General features: G+C 45.5%; 1 protein-coding gene across 3 annotated transcripts; it reads right to left on the minus strand.

Moving 5' to 3' along the window:
- Positions 1-1,766: 1,766 nt before the first annotated feature.
- On the minus strand, positions 1,767-15,693 carry MFSD1 (major facilitator superfamily domain containing 1). 3 transcript variants are annotated; one of them, XM_027647473.1, is made up of 17 exons: positions 15,498-15,693; positions 14,754-14,806; positions 14,273-14,385; positions 13,894-13,936; positions 13,407-13,474; positions 12,875-12,983; positions 11,300-11,402; positions 10,594-10,692; positions 9,392-9,503; positions 8,841-8,897; positions 8,081-8,237; positions 7,369-7,466; positions 6,514-6,626; positions 5,999-6,046; positions 5,525-5,585; positions 3,332-3,446; positions 1,767-3,104 (listed from the first exon to the last, which is right to left on the minus strand). In XM_027647473.1, exons 1-17 carry the CDS (start codon positions 15,667-15,669, stop codon positions 3,045-3,047), a joined length of 1,581 nt encoding a protein of 526 aa, XP_027503274.1. In that variant the 5' UTR covers positions 15,670-15,693; the 3' UTR covers positions 1,767-3,044. The 3 variants fall into 3 exon arrangements, with proteins under 3 accessions (XP_027503274.1, XP_027503275.1, XP_027503276.1); XM_027647474.1 differs by lacking the exons at positions 1,767-3,104; positions 3,332-3,446 and adding an exon at positions 3,604-4,356 and having other exon boundaries at positions 15,498-15,692; XM_027647475.1 differs by lacking the exons at positions 1,767-3,104; positions 3,332-3,446 and having other exon boundaries at positions 5,521-5,585; positions 15,498-15,692.
- Positions 15,694-16,767: the final 1,074 nt, after the last annotated feature.

Consider the following 16,767-nt stretch of genomic DNA (forward strand, 5'->3'; position numbering starts at 1 on the left):
ATTCCAGGATCACCCAGGTTGGAAAAGTCCTCCAAGGTCACCAAGTCACCTGTGCCCCATCCCCACCTTGTTCCCAGCCCAGAGCACTGAGTGTCATGTCCAGGCCTTCCTGGGACATCTCCAGGGATGGGGACACCAAACCTCCCTGGGCAGCCCCCTCCAATGCCTGACCACCCTCTCCAGGGAGAAATTCCTCCTGATGTCCAACCTGAGCCTCCCCTGACAAAACACAACAGAAGACCCAAGAATTTACCCACCTTGGAAATCAGTTCAGCTGAAGGGAACGGAGGGGTTGGGGATGGAACCACCTGGTGGGGTCAGGACTTTGTGCAGCAGGAACTTCTCCATCCTCCTGGAACCCACCAGGGGCTGTGCCAAAGGAATGAGCTCCAAAAAAAAGTGACATTACAAAAACCAAGGAGGTTTTGTGATGGGAACAGCAAGGCCTGGGCAGGGAGGGGTCAGCAGAGCTCCCTGTGCTGGAATACACAGGTGGGTGTGTAAGAAACCACCGAGCACACAGAATGTTTTTCCATGCAGGACATAACTTTGGACTTGGACTGGAAAATTTAGGATATTTTTGACCAGTCTTGGCTTTTCCATCCAATCCAGGGCTCAGAGTTTGCTGCACATCCACCAAAGAGACAACACAATGGCTGTGGGTACATCAGGTGGGACAGCAGCAGCTTCAGGGAGCTCTGCCCTGGGCTGGGTCAGAGTTAACCACCAGAATATCCAACAGAAATATGGGAAACGGGTTTTTTTTCCATGGAATCATAAAATCACAGGATGGTTTGGGTTGGAAGGGACCTTAAAGCCCATCCAGTGCCACCTCTGCCATGGGCTGGGACACCTTCCACTGGCCCAGGTTGCTCCAGCCTGGCCTTGGACACTTCCAGGGATCCAGGGGCAGCCACAGCTTCTCTGTGCCAGGGCCAAGTCATGTAAGGAAGTGCCAGAAGAATGGATCCTTGAAGTGCCAGCAGTTGGATCCTTGAAGGCTCTTCATCCCAATCCAGAAAACATTTCCTCCCCAGCAGCGTTGCAGTGCTGACCTCTAGTGACAGATATCCCAGAAAAAGGAAATAAATGGGAAGGGATAAATGTCCCTCCCCACCTCTGCCCCCCAACCACGATCTCACCCACCTCCCCCAACTTCCAAAAGTGCTCCCAGCCATTTGGGCACTGGCTGCCAGTTAATCCATAAAGCAGATTATGAAGGAAGTGGTGCAATAATTCCAAAACCAAGCAGATTCTGAGATATGTAAGATCAGTAAAATATTTACATCACTACCCAGGGAGGGCTAAACCCCTTTTCCACACTCAGATCGTGCCTGGAGGGGGTTTGCAGCTCACATGGGAAGTTCCCCCACTTGCAGAAGTCCACCCCAGGATTTTAGCAGGATGCTCAAGGGAACAGAATTTAGGAACTGAAAATAAAGCTCAATAAAACATTAAGTCCAGGGTTTCTGCTGTGTCACATGTGAAACATCGACCTGCAGGTGACAGCATAGGGGTTCTACAGCCACACTCAGAATTAGGAACAGGGAGATGCAGAAGAACAAGAAATTAATTAATTCCCATCCTCTCCAAGAAAAATGCATCAGTGGGGGAACCTTTCCCTTTAATTCTCCAAGATCCACTTCCCTCAAACTCTGCACACTCTCAGGTGAAGTAGGAGTTGGGTTTGCTCAGAAAATCCCTGTGTGGGTCTCACCAACCACCAAAGGCAACAACCCACCCCTTTTCAGTCCAGAAAACACAGGTGCCAGTGTCCATTTCAGGTTTTTATTAAAAAAGACCCAGAATTCCCCAGTCTCCAGGGAAACAAAGCAACATGTCCCAGCCATGTCAGAGCTGTCAGAGGTCAGGTCTCAGGGGGAGCCAAGAAAGCACCAGTACAAACCAGCACAGGTCAGGGCACCATTCCCCCTGGGCAGCAAGTTCACAACCTGCTGTTTGTTTCCCTAAATTGTCCCTCAGAATCCAGAATTATCAACCAAAAATACTCCTGGTTTAGTCCTTCAGGGGAGATGATTTTAGTTTTTAAAGAACATAAAAGAATCTCCACTGAAAACTCTCTTAAAACAAAATCTTAAGGCCACGAATTCCAGGTCTGCTTAAATTTACTGTAGGAAAAAGAAACACATATTCTACACATAAAGTAAAATTTTTATTACCTCAAACTATTTCTCTGCAGTCAAACAATTTGCCAAAGGCTCCTGAGCATTTTGTGGCTGGAATCAGCCAAGGAACACATCCCTGCACACCTTGTGCTCCACAAAGCCACACACTCTTGCTTTTTAAGGCAAGATCAGCTCAGTTTAGGAATAGCTTATCCAATTACCTTGATGAGTAATTAAACCCAAGCAAAATGCACCCTGGAGGAGCTCCCAGGAACTCCCTGCTCAGCACTGAGCCCTCCAATGAAACTAAAGGAAAGGGCTGAGTTTTACCACGAAACTGGAAACTTTTCCTACTGGAAGCAAAATTCAGTTCTTGCATTTCACTCTTTTCACAGGATTTTAGGTAGAGCTTCTTAAAAATCCAGCAGTTTTCACATTATTCAGGACTCACATGAGGTTATTGCTAGGGGTAGCTCTTCCTCAACTGGAACTCTGCACTGGGGAGTTTCCTCTCAAAAATGGGAGGTTTTCCTCCCGTTTTTCTACAGGAGGAACCAGAGCATTTCCAGGAGTAGCAAAGGTGTCCCAGGTGAGAGGCTGAACAAGCCCCAGCTCCACCAGGGCTCACCTCACAGCAGTTCCACAGCAGATTTTCACATTTCTGACCCCAAAGAGGTGCAGCCTTGGCTGCTGCTCACAGACAGGAGGTGTAGGAGGTTCTCAGGGCTTCCAGCAAAGAGCCAGATGGTTCCTCATCAGGGTTTCTGCTAATTACCCCCAGTGCCAGGAGGATTTAAGCTGGGTGTTTAAAACTAGGCTCTAGTCTTGCAGCAAGGCACAGGAGCATCGTCCTGCTCCTGCTGGAGGTTGTGTCCCAGGAAACTCGATGCATTCCTGATTTTCCACAGGGACAGGCTGCTATTTCAACACGCTTCTGTGGGCCAGGGTGGATAAATAGGAGGAGTAATTATCTGGGAGCTGCAAAACAATAAAATTAAGACATCATGGATCACGAGAAGTTGCTCCTCAACTTATTTGCTTGGCCAGCCATTGGTTCATTCCCTTCATGAGGTGTTTAATACTATTATTTCTGGATTGCAGGGAGAGGGTGATTTGCTGGCTCTTAGAAACAACATCCAAGTTCTTAAAATAAAGATCTCATTGTTCTATCCTCCTTTCTAACCCCTCTGCTGCGTTATTGATACCTGAGCTCCCAGTCTGGAGAGGTATTTATTCCTTAAACTAAAGTCATCAGCTTTTGGCAGTAATTTAGCCAAGTCATCTTCATTCTGACGTCTGAGTCTCTCCTGTTCTTCTGCTCTGGAAAAGAAAACTGGTTTAAGACATTTGCACTGGCAGTGCAAACCCTGGTGGATGCAGGTTTATTTTTAATACCTATTTTTAATCTAAATATCAGATTAAATGACACTGAGATGTGTCTGGGTAACTCCAATTCCACATAAAGAAAGAGAGAGGCTGTTTTCTGCAGTTTCCTTTTATTCAGACTCCAAGATTTCAGTAGAAAGAGAAACCTTCTGGTTTTTTTCCCCAGATTACAACGTGCTCAGTGAGCTTCTGTAACAGTTTTTACTGGCTATTAAACAAGTTTCACCCCTTCAAATAAAGATTACAATACAAACAGAATCAATTGTCAAGAAGGCAATAAGAGACTGCTCAGCAGCCTGCAGAGTTCTTAAATCTCCTAAAAAAAAAGGCAATTTGACCGGAGCATTTGTAGCTCTTTTTCCATGTGAGTGTTAAAGAGAACCAGACCCCAAGCTGTAAATACACTTCAGACAGTGGTTTGCATTAAGACAGTGACAAAAGCAGCAACAGTGACCCGTTTCCAAGCTCTGGATGAGCTTAATCACAACGAAAAATAACATTTTATGAAGAAATCTCCATCCCACCACCATGTGCAGCACAGAAAGTCTGATAGAAAATGTCCTAAGATGAATGTGTTTGTCTTGGATGGCAGAGCACCAAGGCAGAGCTTCAACACAGTGCAAAAGGCTCTAAACCCAATTAAAAGATGATTTGGCATTAGTTAAAACTGGTTACAAAGCTTAAAAAACGGAGGCATTTGCTGTAACCCCCCCCCCAGAGGGTGGATAATCTTCCCCCAGAACTATGTGCAGGGTGCAAACTAAACACTGGCACTCTTCCAGCTGCCATGGAGCTGAGCAGTGTTCCCCACTCCAGGATGCCATTTGCTATTCAACTTTCTTTTCTGAAAAAAAAGGAAGTATTTATCAAGAAAACCAAGAAAATTCGGTGCTGGAGAGTCCTGCCTGACAACACTGTGTTCCAAGGCAGTAAATCCCACAGCACTCCCAGGAAATCCTGGAGCTGTTGCACACACCCCCCACCTGGGTCAGGCAGGGTGGGAAGCAGCTCTGTTTGGACGTAGAATTCCAGGCTTTGGGGGATTTTTGTTGGATTTGTATTAAAAAGCTTTTGGCTGGAGGATGAGACTCCAACTAAGCTGGAAAACTCAGCAGGTTTTAGTTTTCCCGAGTTTTCCCTGAGACTGGTGTGTGAAAAGAACAAGAAACAAAAGCCTGGTGAAGCCCACAAGTCACCTGGATAGACCTTCCTTTGGGAATTTTGGGATTAACTAAAGCCTCACCATATGGACAGTTACACAGTCCAGTTTTAGAGAAGTCCATAAATCCATTGTCTCGTTAGCAAAGTATTAATCAGGGACAAATACAACATATATATTATATAGTAACATACCAAACATAATATATATATATATTATATAAACACATATAGACTGTAGGAGGTACAATATCTGCAGCTGAGCTGTAGTTACCTATTAAAAAGTAAGGAATTCCAACAACATTAAAGGCAAATGAGCTTCAAGATCTGAGACCTGCTGAGGTGAATTAGGGCAGAACAGAAAGCACTTCAACAGAAAAATCCCTTGTTCTTCTCATCCAACCAGCTGGAATTCCATGGATGGGATCAGCTTTGTCATTTCTTCTAAGGGGAGATCTAGTTTTTGATGCCACTTTTAAAACTGGTCTGTGCTAAACCTGACACTAAAGGCAGCTGATGTTTGCTGCTGCCTGGCTCAGGTACCCACCACAGACATGAAGCACAGTTTTGAACAAGAAATACAACATTTTTTCAACACATTTCATTTGGAAGGCGATTGAAATAAAGGAAAATAGCACGGAAGAGTGCCAGGAAAGGACACCTGATTACTGCCACTTCCTCTAAATGTTCCTTCAGAGCAGGCAGGAATGTGAAATCCTGCTCCTGGCTGGTGAGAAAGAAAATAACATCCAATCCCAACAGCAAAAGGGACTGACTTCAGACAGGGATCTACTTCACCTGTTCAGGTTAAACATTTCATAAGGCCACTGATATCTTTTGGGTTTGACACTTACTCAGAGGCAGCTGCTTTTTGCAGTTTTTCCCTTTTCTTTGCAGACCAGTTGAGGTCACCACCTGCAAGAGGAGAAATGTGCACCTTGAAACCTTTCAGACTGGTCGTTTTTGGTAGCCTGGATATCAAAACTCACTCCAGGAGTTCTCAGAGCACTGCAGGAATCAGGGCTGTGATTTTACAAAAGTATAAATTGAGGTAAAGAGAAAGAGCAGCATGTTCTTAATCATGTGAATAAGCAAAGTTTGGACCCGAACTAAGGAAAGAGCTCAGTTTTTATCTTCATAGATTCAGGTACAGTCAAGCTTGATCAGAAAAAAAAATAGAGATTTTTTTTCCTAATAAAGAAAAACCTGCCAAGTATCCTCCACAGAATTCCAAGGTTTAAAGTGTCCAAGTGAGCCCAAGGGACAGGTACCCTTGAGAACTTCCATAATTATGATTAAAAATGCCAAAAGCAGCTGCAAACACTCACCTGTGAGGTGATTCACAAAATACAGCACAACCACAGCTATCAGTGACACTGGAACAGAAAAGGAACAGTTTTAGCTGACAGTAACTGTACAACAAGGACAGAGGAACAGCTTTGACCTACACCCAAGTAACAATTAAAATTTTTCATGGTAGTTGTAACCAAGAGGAGGTTTTTTCACCAGCATCTCTTAATTACTTTTGAAATTCCCGCCGAATCTGGTAATTCAGAAGGGATTGTTTTAGTTTTAGTTATATTAATAAACAGCCACCATAAACATAAGCTTTGGAAGTATTATTTGTCTACCCTTTTATTACAATTTTTGAAACACAAACCATTACACCAGGTCACCTCAAGAAACCACAAAACACTTTACTAAGTTTGAGTTACTTTCAGCATTGACCCAGTTGAAACTTTAAGAGAGGAGTTATTACTGGTTTAGAGGAAATATTAAGAAATAAAGCTCAATAAAGCCTCCTGAATGCAAAGATCCTGTTTTCAAAGTGTTTAATACTTACAGCAAACACAAGCACTGAAGAAAACTTCCAGAAACAAGTATCCTCTTGTGTCCAGGATCGTTCCAGCTGCTATGGCAATCACTGCCAGCCCCAGGTTCTGGATGGACTGCATGCTGAACACAAACACAGCTTGGTCAGCACTTGGGGGAGATTTATTTTTTTAGGGAAAACTCCTTGGTGGCCCTGAACTACCAAGGAGATGAACTTCCCCCCATTTGTCTGGCACGTGACTGCACAGTTTTGCAGAAGTTTCTGTGCCTCTCCCACCCCCACATCCTCAACTGCACCAGACTTCCTGACCTGCAACAAACTGGGGGAACTGGGACCCACTGATGTGTCACAACTGCTGGATATTCCCTGGCTCAGGAGTACAGGGGCAGGGTCACTGCAGAGAATCATGGAATGGGTTGGGTGGGAAGGGAATTTAAAGGTTACCTGGTGTAACCCCCCTGCCATGGGTAGGGACACCTTCCACTAGCCCAGGGTGCTCCAACCTGGCCTTGGACACTTCCAGGGATGGGGCAGCCACAGCTTCTCTGGGCAATCTGTGCCAGGACCTCCCCACCCTCCCAGCCAGGAATTCCTTCCCAATATCCCACCTATCCCTGCCCTCTGGCAGTTTGAAGCCATTCCCATTGTCCTGTCACTTCATCCCTTGTAAACAGTCTCTCTCCATGTTTCTTGCAGCCCCTTCAGGTCCTGGAAGGTCACAGTCAGGTCACCCTGAAGATCTCCTTTTCCAGGCTGAACAATCCCTACTCTCCCAGCCTTCCCTCAGGGTTCTCCATCCCTCTGGGATCTTGGTGCCCCTCTGGAGTCCCCCAGTGGCACAGACACCCCAGTTCAGGTACTCACAAGCCATAGGCAGTTCCCAGCTGGTGCTCAGGGACAACAAAGGCCACCATGGGCCACAGGGCACAGGCCAGCAGGGAATAGGACACTCCCAGCAGACACTGGGGACACAGGGACAACAAGCACATGTCACATGAGATGCATTTCTGCTGCAAAGTGCTCATAAATTAACATGTTGGTCTTCCCCTTCTCCCAAAAGTGAAAAGCAGAGCTCAAGTAACACTTCTTATAATATCACTGTGAATAAATATGCACATTTAGAAGGAGAGAGAACTTCATCCAGGAGTGACCCACAAACTAAACTCTATTAATTAGCATTAAAGAGTCTATTAATTAGCACTAGAGTGGAAAAGATTAATGCTGCAACTCCATAGAAACAAGGACTTTGTTTTTAAACCCTGACACGGGTGAGCACCATAAACCTCAATTCACAAGCAATTTTTCAGGGAAGCTGCCCTAGGAAGGGGAAATCAGTAATGAAGGTTTTCATTGAGGTTTGCCAGATCCAATACAGCACAGGGGCAGTTTAAATAATACTAATAAGTTTCAGGAATATAATAAAATAGCAAGTTTTAGGAGAAAACTGAGCATGTAGCACAGTGATTTAGTTACAGAGAAAGGAGTCTTTTCCACCTCAAAACACACACAATAATTCAGCATCAACTCCATGGCTTGCTTTATCACATTTAGCTATAAATCTCCAAGAAATAGTTACCATTGCTATCCAGGGGTTCCAGAAGGTAAAAGCCAACATGATGTGAGAGGCCAGTGTGGTTATCACAGCACACAAAACCCAGATGATGTTCTTGCCAAGTTTATCCACCAGAAGGCCAAAGACTGGGGACATGGGGGCTGAGATGATGTACACAATGCTAGAAAAATACAAATTAAAGAGCTGAGCACTCTCTGGTCATGGCAGCTCCAGGTGTTACGTGATACAAGTGTCTCCAGAGAAAATACCAAATTCCCCTGCTACATGTGAGGCCATAAGAGAAAAAAAAAACAAACACCAAAAAAAATCCCAAACAACCAACTCAGGAATTCTGAATTCCCAAAAGGTCTGAGCACATGAAAACACTCAGCATCCAAGGAAAGAGTGACATCCTCAGAGCTCTGGGAATCACACAGCAGCAAGTCTTTTCTTGTTGGGGTTTTGTCACACCACAAATTCATCCTCAAACTACAAAAATTTAGTGTTGTTATTAAACTGCTTTTATCACTCAGAAGAGAATCACTAAATATCAAAATAAAACCCTTCAGACAGAGCTTCTTCTTTCCAGTGTGAACATCTAAGACTTTTCAACAAAAATATACCCACACCTCTCAGTTATTCCCTGGGTCATGGGAAATCTATTTATCCACTTAAATGCACCAGGAGACCCCAAACCTCCTCCCACTGCTCAGGGCCCAAAGATCCATCCTACACCCCTAGAAAGTGTTACTTATTAAATCAGCTTAAATCAACCCCAATCTACCTGTTAATTGCACTTGCTTCTTGAGGTGAGAAGCTGAATTTCTCAATAAAGAAAACCCTGAAGGAAGAAAAAAAAAAGATTTAGGAAAATGCACAATTGAAGGACAAGAAATAAATATTAAGATAGATAAAGACACAGGAACCTAGTTTACAAGAAAATTAAGTATAGCTTTGACATAAATATCACAGATTCTCATTTATAATGAATTTAGGAGCTTTTTAGCAGATTCCACAAGTTTTTGTGTAAGGACCATAGAAATTACACTTTGAGGAAAACAACCAAAGTACAAAACCAACATGGAACCCAAATAATGAGACATGAGCTTATAACTACAGAATGAATTCCACAGGACACCAAATTCCACCCCAAACTCACACCATGTTTTAAACCTGTGTCTAGTTTTAATCAGGAAATAAAACATTCCTCAAGCTTTTTTGTTCAGCAATGGTATTTCCCACAAAGCTCAGCAGAAAAATGTCAAGTTTTTAAGGAATTAGCTAAAATTCTGCCCAGATTCCAGGGGAATGGTTGGATAAGTGAGTGGCACTTACTTCCCAAGTCCTATGAAAGGAAAAACTGCTGCATAGTAACAGACACAGATGACAAATATGAGCCACAAGGACAAGGAGAAATCCTTCACATCCGTGAGCTTGATCACTTCACCTGCAAGAGACAACACTGTGTCAGCCAGCACAGGCAAAATTTGGGATTATCCACACTTAATAAACATCCAGGTGATCCCAAGTCCCTGCTAAAGCACATCCCTGTCACCCTCCTGTCCCAGTTTACACAGTGGGAGTCACTTCACACACAAGTGTTCAGTCAACAGAGCCAAAGCCAAGAACAAACTGTCTCTCCCCCACTGAGCTGATGGATTAAACCTCTGAAAGTCTTATGCAGCAGAATTAAATATACTTTGTCAAGGAAATGTTTGATCAGCTGCCAAAACTCCTGTCTGGAGCCTCATCCAGGTTGGATGAGGTTTGGAGCAAGCTGGGCTGTGGAAGGTGTCCCTGCCCAGGGCAGGGGGTGGAAGGAGATGAGCTTTAAAGTCCCTCCCAACCCAAAACAGTCTGGGATTCTATGATATGCCCTTAGTTGGATCTCAAATTTAGGGTTTTTTTAAATGCTCTAAATTGTCCCACATAGAAAACTCAAACCACCACACACTGACAAAAAGGGTTCCTCTGTGTTTTTCCACATCTATAAAGGAAATAAGGTCAAACCCACCAAAACAAAGGAGCAGTGGCAATGGCACAGATCAAGCAGTGTGAACTTTGAGTTTTATAAATAAAGCAGATGACAGCACTTCTGCCTGTTAAACTGCTGTTTAAAACTGTAAAACTTCCCTCTGACATAAAAATGAGCTAAAAATTATAACAGTGAAGATGTTAAAAATGAGCTAAAAATTATAACAGTGAGGATGTTAAAAATGAGCTAAAAATTATAACAGTGAAGATGTTAAAAATGAACCAAAAATTATAACAGTGAAGATGTTAAAAATGAACTAAAAATTATAACAGTGAAGATGTTAAAAATGAGCTAAAAATTATAACAGTAAAGATGTTAAAAATTAACTAAAAATTGTAACAGTGAAGATGTTAAAAATGAACTAAAAATTATGATTATAACAGTGAAGATGTTCAGCAGCAGCCATGGATTACCCCAAATGCAAACCTGCAGAGTGCAGAGGAACTGGAAGGGGCTGCTCCAGAAGACTGAAGCCCAGGGCAGGTCCAGCCCCACCACTCACCTGTTTTCCCTTGCTCTTTACAAAGCAGTTTCTCTGCTCTCCTGTCCAGGTAAGCCAGGATTAATGCACAGGTCAGGGAGAAGAGACAGGTGACACCCCCTGCAAGAGGGAAACCCCACATGGTCAGTTGACAACTCGAGTGTAATTTGGCTTTCAAGCCCAAATTGTGTAGTTTTTGTTAGATCTGTAAAGTTTAACCCCAGCTTGTCTCATGTACAAGGCTCAGCACCTGAACAGCTCCAAGGACAAGGTGTAAAACTGAACCCTCCCACGTGACAGACACCTGCCTTGGAGCAGAGATGTGCAGCTACATTTATTTTATTTAAAACATTTACCACCACACCCACTCAGCACAGGCAAGCTCCTGAGCTGCACAGAACACAACAGAAACAAAGCCAGGCCTTATTCCCAACACCAGGGTCTCATACCCTGGCTCTGAGGGAAAGGAACACACCCAAAAGCTGTTGAAATCCCACTTTTACACATCAGACAGCTACACACAAGATCTGATCCCCCTCACAACATTTTTAATTTAACACCTGCAGTAACCACACACTCAGCACAAGAATATGAAACATGGATAGAACAGTATTTGAATTGCTCTCCCCAGTCTCAAATATACTTGTCCTACTTTCAAGTGGTTAATAAACCATCAACATGCATGCAGGGTAAATTCAGGAAGCCAAAATCAAAAAATATTACTGACCTATCATCAGAGCCAAGCCCAGAGTGCTGGGACCAGTGTAACCCAGGAGATCTTGAACTCTTGAGTAGACCCATCCCATGATGTTCATGTTCACTGTGCTCCCCTGGGCAGAACAGACTCATTTGAAGAATAACTGATTTCACAATTATATTAATTCAGAAGGAACATCAGGCAGATCTACTTATTGAACAGGTTAAGATGCTAAACAGGGAACTTAAACACCAGGAACAAGGATGAAATTATTCCCTGCTGGTTTGTAACAAAGTAATCACTGTAACAATAATAAACCATCACTAATTAAATTTTACCCAACCATTACAGTGTTTCCATGAGGAGTTTAGAAGTGCCATAAAACCCACCTCACACAGTGCATCAGCTCCTAAATGGATTTGAATTTAATATATCAGAGCAAACAGGATTCCCACCTCACAGACAGCCTCCCCTCCTCCTACCCCCAGAGAAGGGATCCATGGCTGCAATCCCAGGGCTCACACCAGGGAACTCCAGGACAGCTGAGATGAGGGAACTGCTGAGGAGCAACAGCCTGAACAGAAACCAGCCCAGCTGGGACCAGCTCACTCCTTACCCAGGTGATACAAAATATCTGCAGGGCTTCAGCACAGGACAGGGGGCTGAAAGGAACCCCAAAAAAGAGGCACAACTCCACTCTTCTCTCTCAGCTGGTCTGTCAGTGTAAACCCAGCTAGAAAACCAGCTGTTTAAGTGATTCCAACAAACCAAATGAGGCTGAGATGCTGTCACACAGTTCCTACCAGAACCAGCAACGGGGACAAAACCATCCTATAACTGCCATAAAGACTGGAGTTTCTTAGAGCAGCACCTCAAATCATTCATCAGAGCTTGCAGTAGTCCCTGAGCCTCAAGCTACACTCAGTTAAGCCAACATTTTATGATATGCCAAGGAGCAACTAGTCAGGGGAAATGCAGCACTGCCATGGGCAGGGACACCTTCCACTAGCCCAGGTTGCTCCAAGCCCCATCCAACCTGGCCTTCGACACTTCCAGGGATGAGGAATCCACAACCTCTCTGGAAATGTGTGCCAGGGTCTCCCCACCCTCACAGGAAGGATTCCTTCTCAATATCCCATCTAACCCTGCCCTCTGGCAGTGGGAAGCCATTCCCCCTTGTCCTGTCCCTCCATCCCTTTTAAATAGTCTCTCTCCATCTTTCTTGTTGGCTCCCTTCAGGTCCTGAAAGGCCACAATCAGGTCACCCTGAAGCTTTTCTTCTCCAGGCTGAACAATCCCAACACTCCCAGCCTTTCCTCAGGGAGCTCCATCCCTCTGATCATCCTGGTGCCTCCTCTGGACTCCTCCAGCAGGTCCATGTCCCACCCTGAGATCACCACAAGCCTTCTGACAGGTTCTGAGACACCCCATTAACCCATTTCCTCGTGTCTCCTTTGTTCACCTCAAATCTTCAACAGTTTAAATGTCATTTATAACTCCAGCTCCCTGGGGAGCATCAGGAATGGTGTTTTCCACCTGCCTCCCTGCCCTGATGACCCCACAGCCCTTCAATCCCATAAATTAAAGGCACAGTTGGACACTTACAACTCTGGCCATGCTGAGCTGTAACCCAAACACCAGGTTTAACTCCTTCCCTTTAAACCAGCTCACTGCATAGGTGTTCTGGGCCACTGCCAAGGACTCCCCACCAATCCTACAAAAGAAGGAAGGACAAAAGGAAACACATGAACTGCAGCAGGCAAAGCAACAAGGTCCATCAGCTGCTGGCAGGCCCAAGGTGACCGAATTTCAGAGAAATTTTAGTGTGCACAGGTCGATTTAATGCACAGACACAAGGCAAGGCAAATTAAAATTCCAAACAGAACTGCAGTGCCTTAAGAGTAATTAAAAGTATAAGGGATTTTAAGTATTCTAGGAGTGATTATAACTGCAAGACTTGCAAAGTCCTATTTTTTGTTTTCTAACTTTGTTACAGCAGGAATGCCACTGTAGCTCAGCTTTACAGAGGCCTCAAAATGCAAGAATTTTGGTTCCAAGTGTCAACCTGGCAGCAGTTTTGTGGGACACAAAGATGGGCCTCACCTCAGGGAGCACAAATGTGCTCTTCTACACTTACCCAAATATGAACCTGCCCATGTCCATCAGCCAGACAGTGTTAAACAGAGCTCCCAGAGCAAAAACCACCTGCAAACACACATGTGAGGAAACATTGTAACTGTGCCATTCAACATGGGACAAAACAGGACTATCTTCAACAGGAACAAAAATGCTTCTCCCCTCCCAGACCTGCAAAATGACTTCACACCCACTTCCTATTCCTGGGTTTTCTTGGCTTTGTTCCTTCTGCCTTATTCAAAATCCTGCTGGCAACACAATATCCAACCTGGCCCAGCCTTGACTGCACTCAGAAAACACCTCTAGGGCTCAAATCACCTTTATCATACTTAACATGGTAGTTTCAGATCAAACACATAAAACATTTGGTTCTTTCTCATTATTTCACTCATTTTTCAAGCCAATACAACTCAGAGCTCTCCCATTTCAGGTCTCCTCACCTGTCTAATGAACACACCCTGCAGACTCAGATTATCCTTTGCACTCACCTGCCCAACACACACAAAGATGCTGAATATTATAGTGCCCAACCTGGAAGAGAAATAAAATCACTTAATGCAGAGCTGGAGTCTTTTTTTTCCCATAAAACACCTACAGCAGGGAAACAACAATAAAAGGTCTCTGTAATAAATTGTACAGCTCAACATTTTCCTTAGAAAACAGGGAGAACAGCCTGGTGTTTTTGGAGTCAATTTATTTAAGCCATAAAGAGAAGGAAGCTCATTTATGCTGGTGGAAAATTCCTAAATCATCTGGGAAAAAATATATTGTAACTTACAAAACCTTTGTATTATAAAGCCTAAAGGCCACGTGCAGTTTTGGTTTGGCAAAACCACAGCACAGGAGTGACACAAACCTCACACTCACCGTATTCCAAACACTCTGTCTATGAGAAAACCTCCAAAGAAGCAAAGAACCACATTGGGCCAGGAATACCAGGCATAGAGAGCCATGAACTGGGCTGTGTTCACCTTCATGTCCTGCAGGATGGAGGGGGAATTAAAAGAAGTGATTACTTGAAAGGCAATTGCAGGGACACAGAGTAAGGATCTGAGGACAACCACACAGAAACAAGTGAACTTTCTGACCTGGCCACTGTCTGTACTTCACAGAATCCCAGATTGGTTTGGGCTGGAGGGGGCCTTAAAATCCATTTTGTTCAACATCAGGGACACCTTCCACTAGCCCAGGTTGCTCCAACCTGGCCTTGGACACTTCCAGGGATGGGGGCAGCCACAGCTTCTCTGGGCAACCTGTGCCAGGGCCTCCCCACCTTCCCAGTCAGGGATTCCTGGTCACTGTCTCTCATTTTTAGAAGCCCCTTTTAAGCCCCCAGACAGTCACTCACCCTCTGAACCTGTGTCTGCAGAGCTGCAGGGTTGTCGTAGCAGAAGTAGCTGCCTGGGAGGAGAAGGGATGGCTCAGAGCTCTGCCCAGGCACCCCAGCACCCCCCAAACCCTGCCTTGGAGTTCAGACCTGTACCTATGTTTATTTTATTTAAAACATTACCACCCCTCCCACTCCCGAGCACCTCCCAAGCCTGAACACTCCCCAAACCCGACACCCCAAATTCCAGACCCCAGCACTCCAAACTCAAGCCCCTCACACTAGAGTACCCCAAATCCAAAAACCACAAACCCAAGCACCCCCTACCCCGAACTCCAAATCCAAGTCCCTCGCACCTGAGCACCCCTCACCCAAGCCCCCGGACCTGAGCACCCTTCACCCCAAATCCAAGCATCCCAAACCCGAGCACCCCCACCCTGGCACCCCAAATCCGAAACCCCACACCCGAGCCCCCCAAAAACCCCGGTACCCTAAACCTGAGCCCCCCAAACTCCGAGCCCTCCAAACCAGAGCACGCCCACCCTAAACCCCAAACTCGACATCCCCCCCCACCCGGCACCCCACACCTGAGCACCCCAAGCACCCCCAGACCCGAGTCACCCCAACCCACCTCCCCACGCTCGACCCCCCCAAACCCTGGCACCCCAAACTCGAGCCCCCCACACCCGAGCCACAACCTCAAACCCCAAATCCAAGCCTCCTCCACCCTGGCACCCCAAACCCGAGCCCGCCCCCGTCCCGCACCGAAGCCGAGGAAGCACATGAGGGAGAGCACGATGAGGCGGTGCGGGAGGCGGCGGGGGTCGCAGGCGGCGGGCAGGGTGCGGGGGGGCGCCGGGGATCCCCCATTTCCATCTCCACCTCCGTCCCCATCCCCGTCCCCGTCCAGCAGCGCCCGCTGCTCCTCCGCCGCCATCGCTGCCCGGTCACGTGAGCGGGGGAGCACGTGAGCGACGCGTCACGTGCGCGGTTACCATGGCAGCGGGGACGGGGGGTGAGGCCTTCGGGAGGGGAACCGAAATAAATAAATAAATAAATAAATAAATAAACTGATAAATATTGAATAAATAAATAAGCGTATGGACAGATAAATGGATACCTAAACGGACGGACAAATGAATGAGCAAATAAATATATGAAAGGGGAAAGTTTGAGGTCCAGACTGCAATAAACATCCAGGGAAATGCAAAAGCTCGTGAAACTGCTCCGTTGTCCTTCCGTTGGATATTAAAGTCATGGAATCACAGACTTTGGTTGGAGTTGGAGGGACATTAAAGATGCTGCTATTCCAAACCCCCCCTGCCATGGGCAGGGACACCTTCCAGTAGCCCAGGTTGCTCCAACCTGGCCTTGGACACTTCCAGGGATGGGGCAGCCACAGCTTCTCTGGGCAACCTGTGCCAGGGCCCCCCCACCCTCTCAGCCAAGAATTCCTCCCCAATATCCCATCTAAACCTACTTCTTTTCAGTTTGAACTCATTGCCCCTTGCCCTGTCACTCCCATTCCTGACCAAAAGTCCCTCTCCAGCTTCCCTGTAGCTCCTTCAGATACTGGAAGGCTGCTCTGAGGTCTCCACACAACCTTCTCTTCTCCAAAGGCATTTTACTTGAGCTGTTTGCTCCAAAAGGTTCTTCCCATGTTATCCAAACCCTTGAAAAAGATACTGATTCACTGTAAAAAGGGCTGACCCTCCACCAAATTTCGTCTTCTTGCACCAAAGATGACCTGACTCCTGTGTGTACGTCAAGTATTTTTATTTAAAACATACTCTTTTTGAATCACATACACTCTTAATGAGGCAGAAATCCTCGTGATTTAAGCCCAAGGATTTATTTTCCTTCTCAGGGTGGCAGAAAGGGCTGAGTTTTACCTGAGATGCTGAACCAAGCCATCCACTTTCCAGCTACTCTGTAATCAATTTGATCAGGAACCACAGAAGAAGGTCAAAATAACTTCTCAAAGCACGCTGGAATTGTGTAGTGAACGAGCTGAAAACTCCTACTGGGCATAAAA

The sequence above is a fragment of the Corapipo altera genome, unplaced genomic scaffold (genome assembly GCF_003945725.1).
Source record: "Corapipo altera isolate COAL_440 unplaced genomic scaffold, ASM394572v1 113, whole genome shotgun sequence".
Taxonomy (NCBI): domain Eukaryota; kingdom Metazoa; phylum Chordata; class Aves; order Passeriformes; family Pipridae; genus Corapipo; species Corapipo altera.

Bases quoted from the DNA above. Each gene is read 5' to 3' on its own strand.
- MFSD1 (XM_027647473.1), bottom strand. From the start codon at position 15,669: ATGGCGGCGGAGGAGCAGCGGGCGCTGCTGGACGGGGACGGGGATGGG. The intron at 10,693-11,299 runs GTCAGTAATATT...TCCCTCTTGCAG, and splicing joins GGGCTTGGCTCTGATGATAG to GGGGTGTCACCTGTCTCTTC. The intron at 3,447-5,524 runs GTAAGTGTCAAA...TTTCTTTTCCAG, and splicing joins CAAAAAGCAGCTGCCTCTGA to AGCAGAAGAACAGGAGAGAC.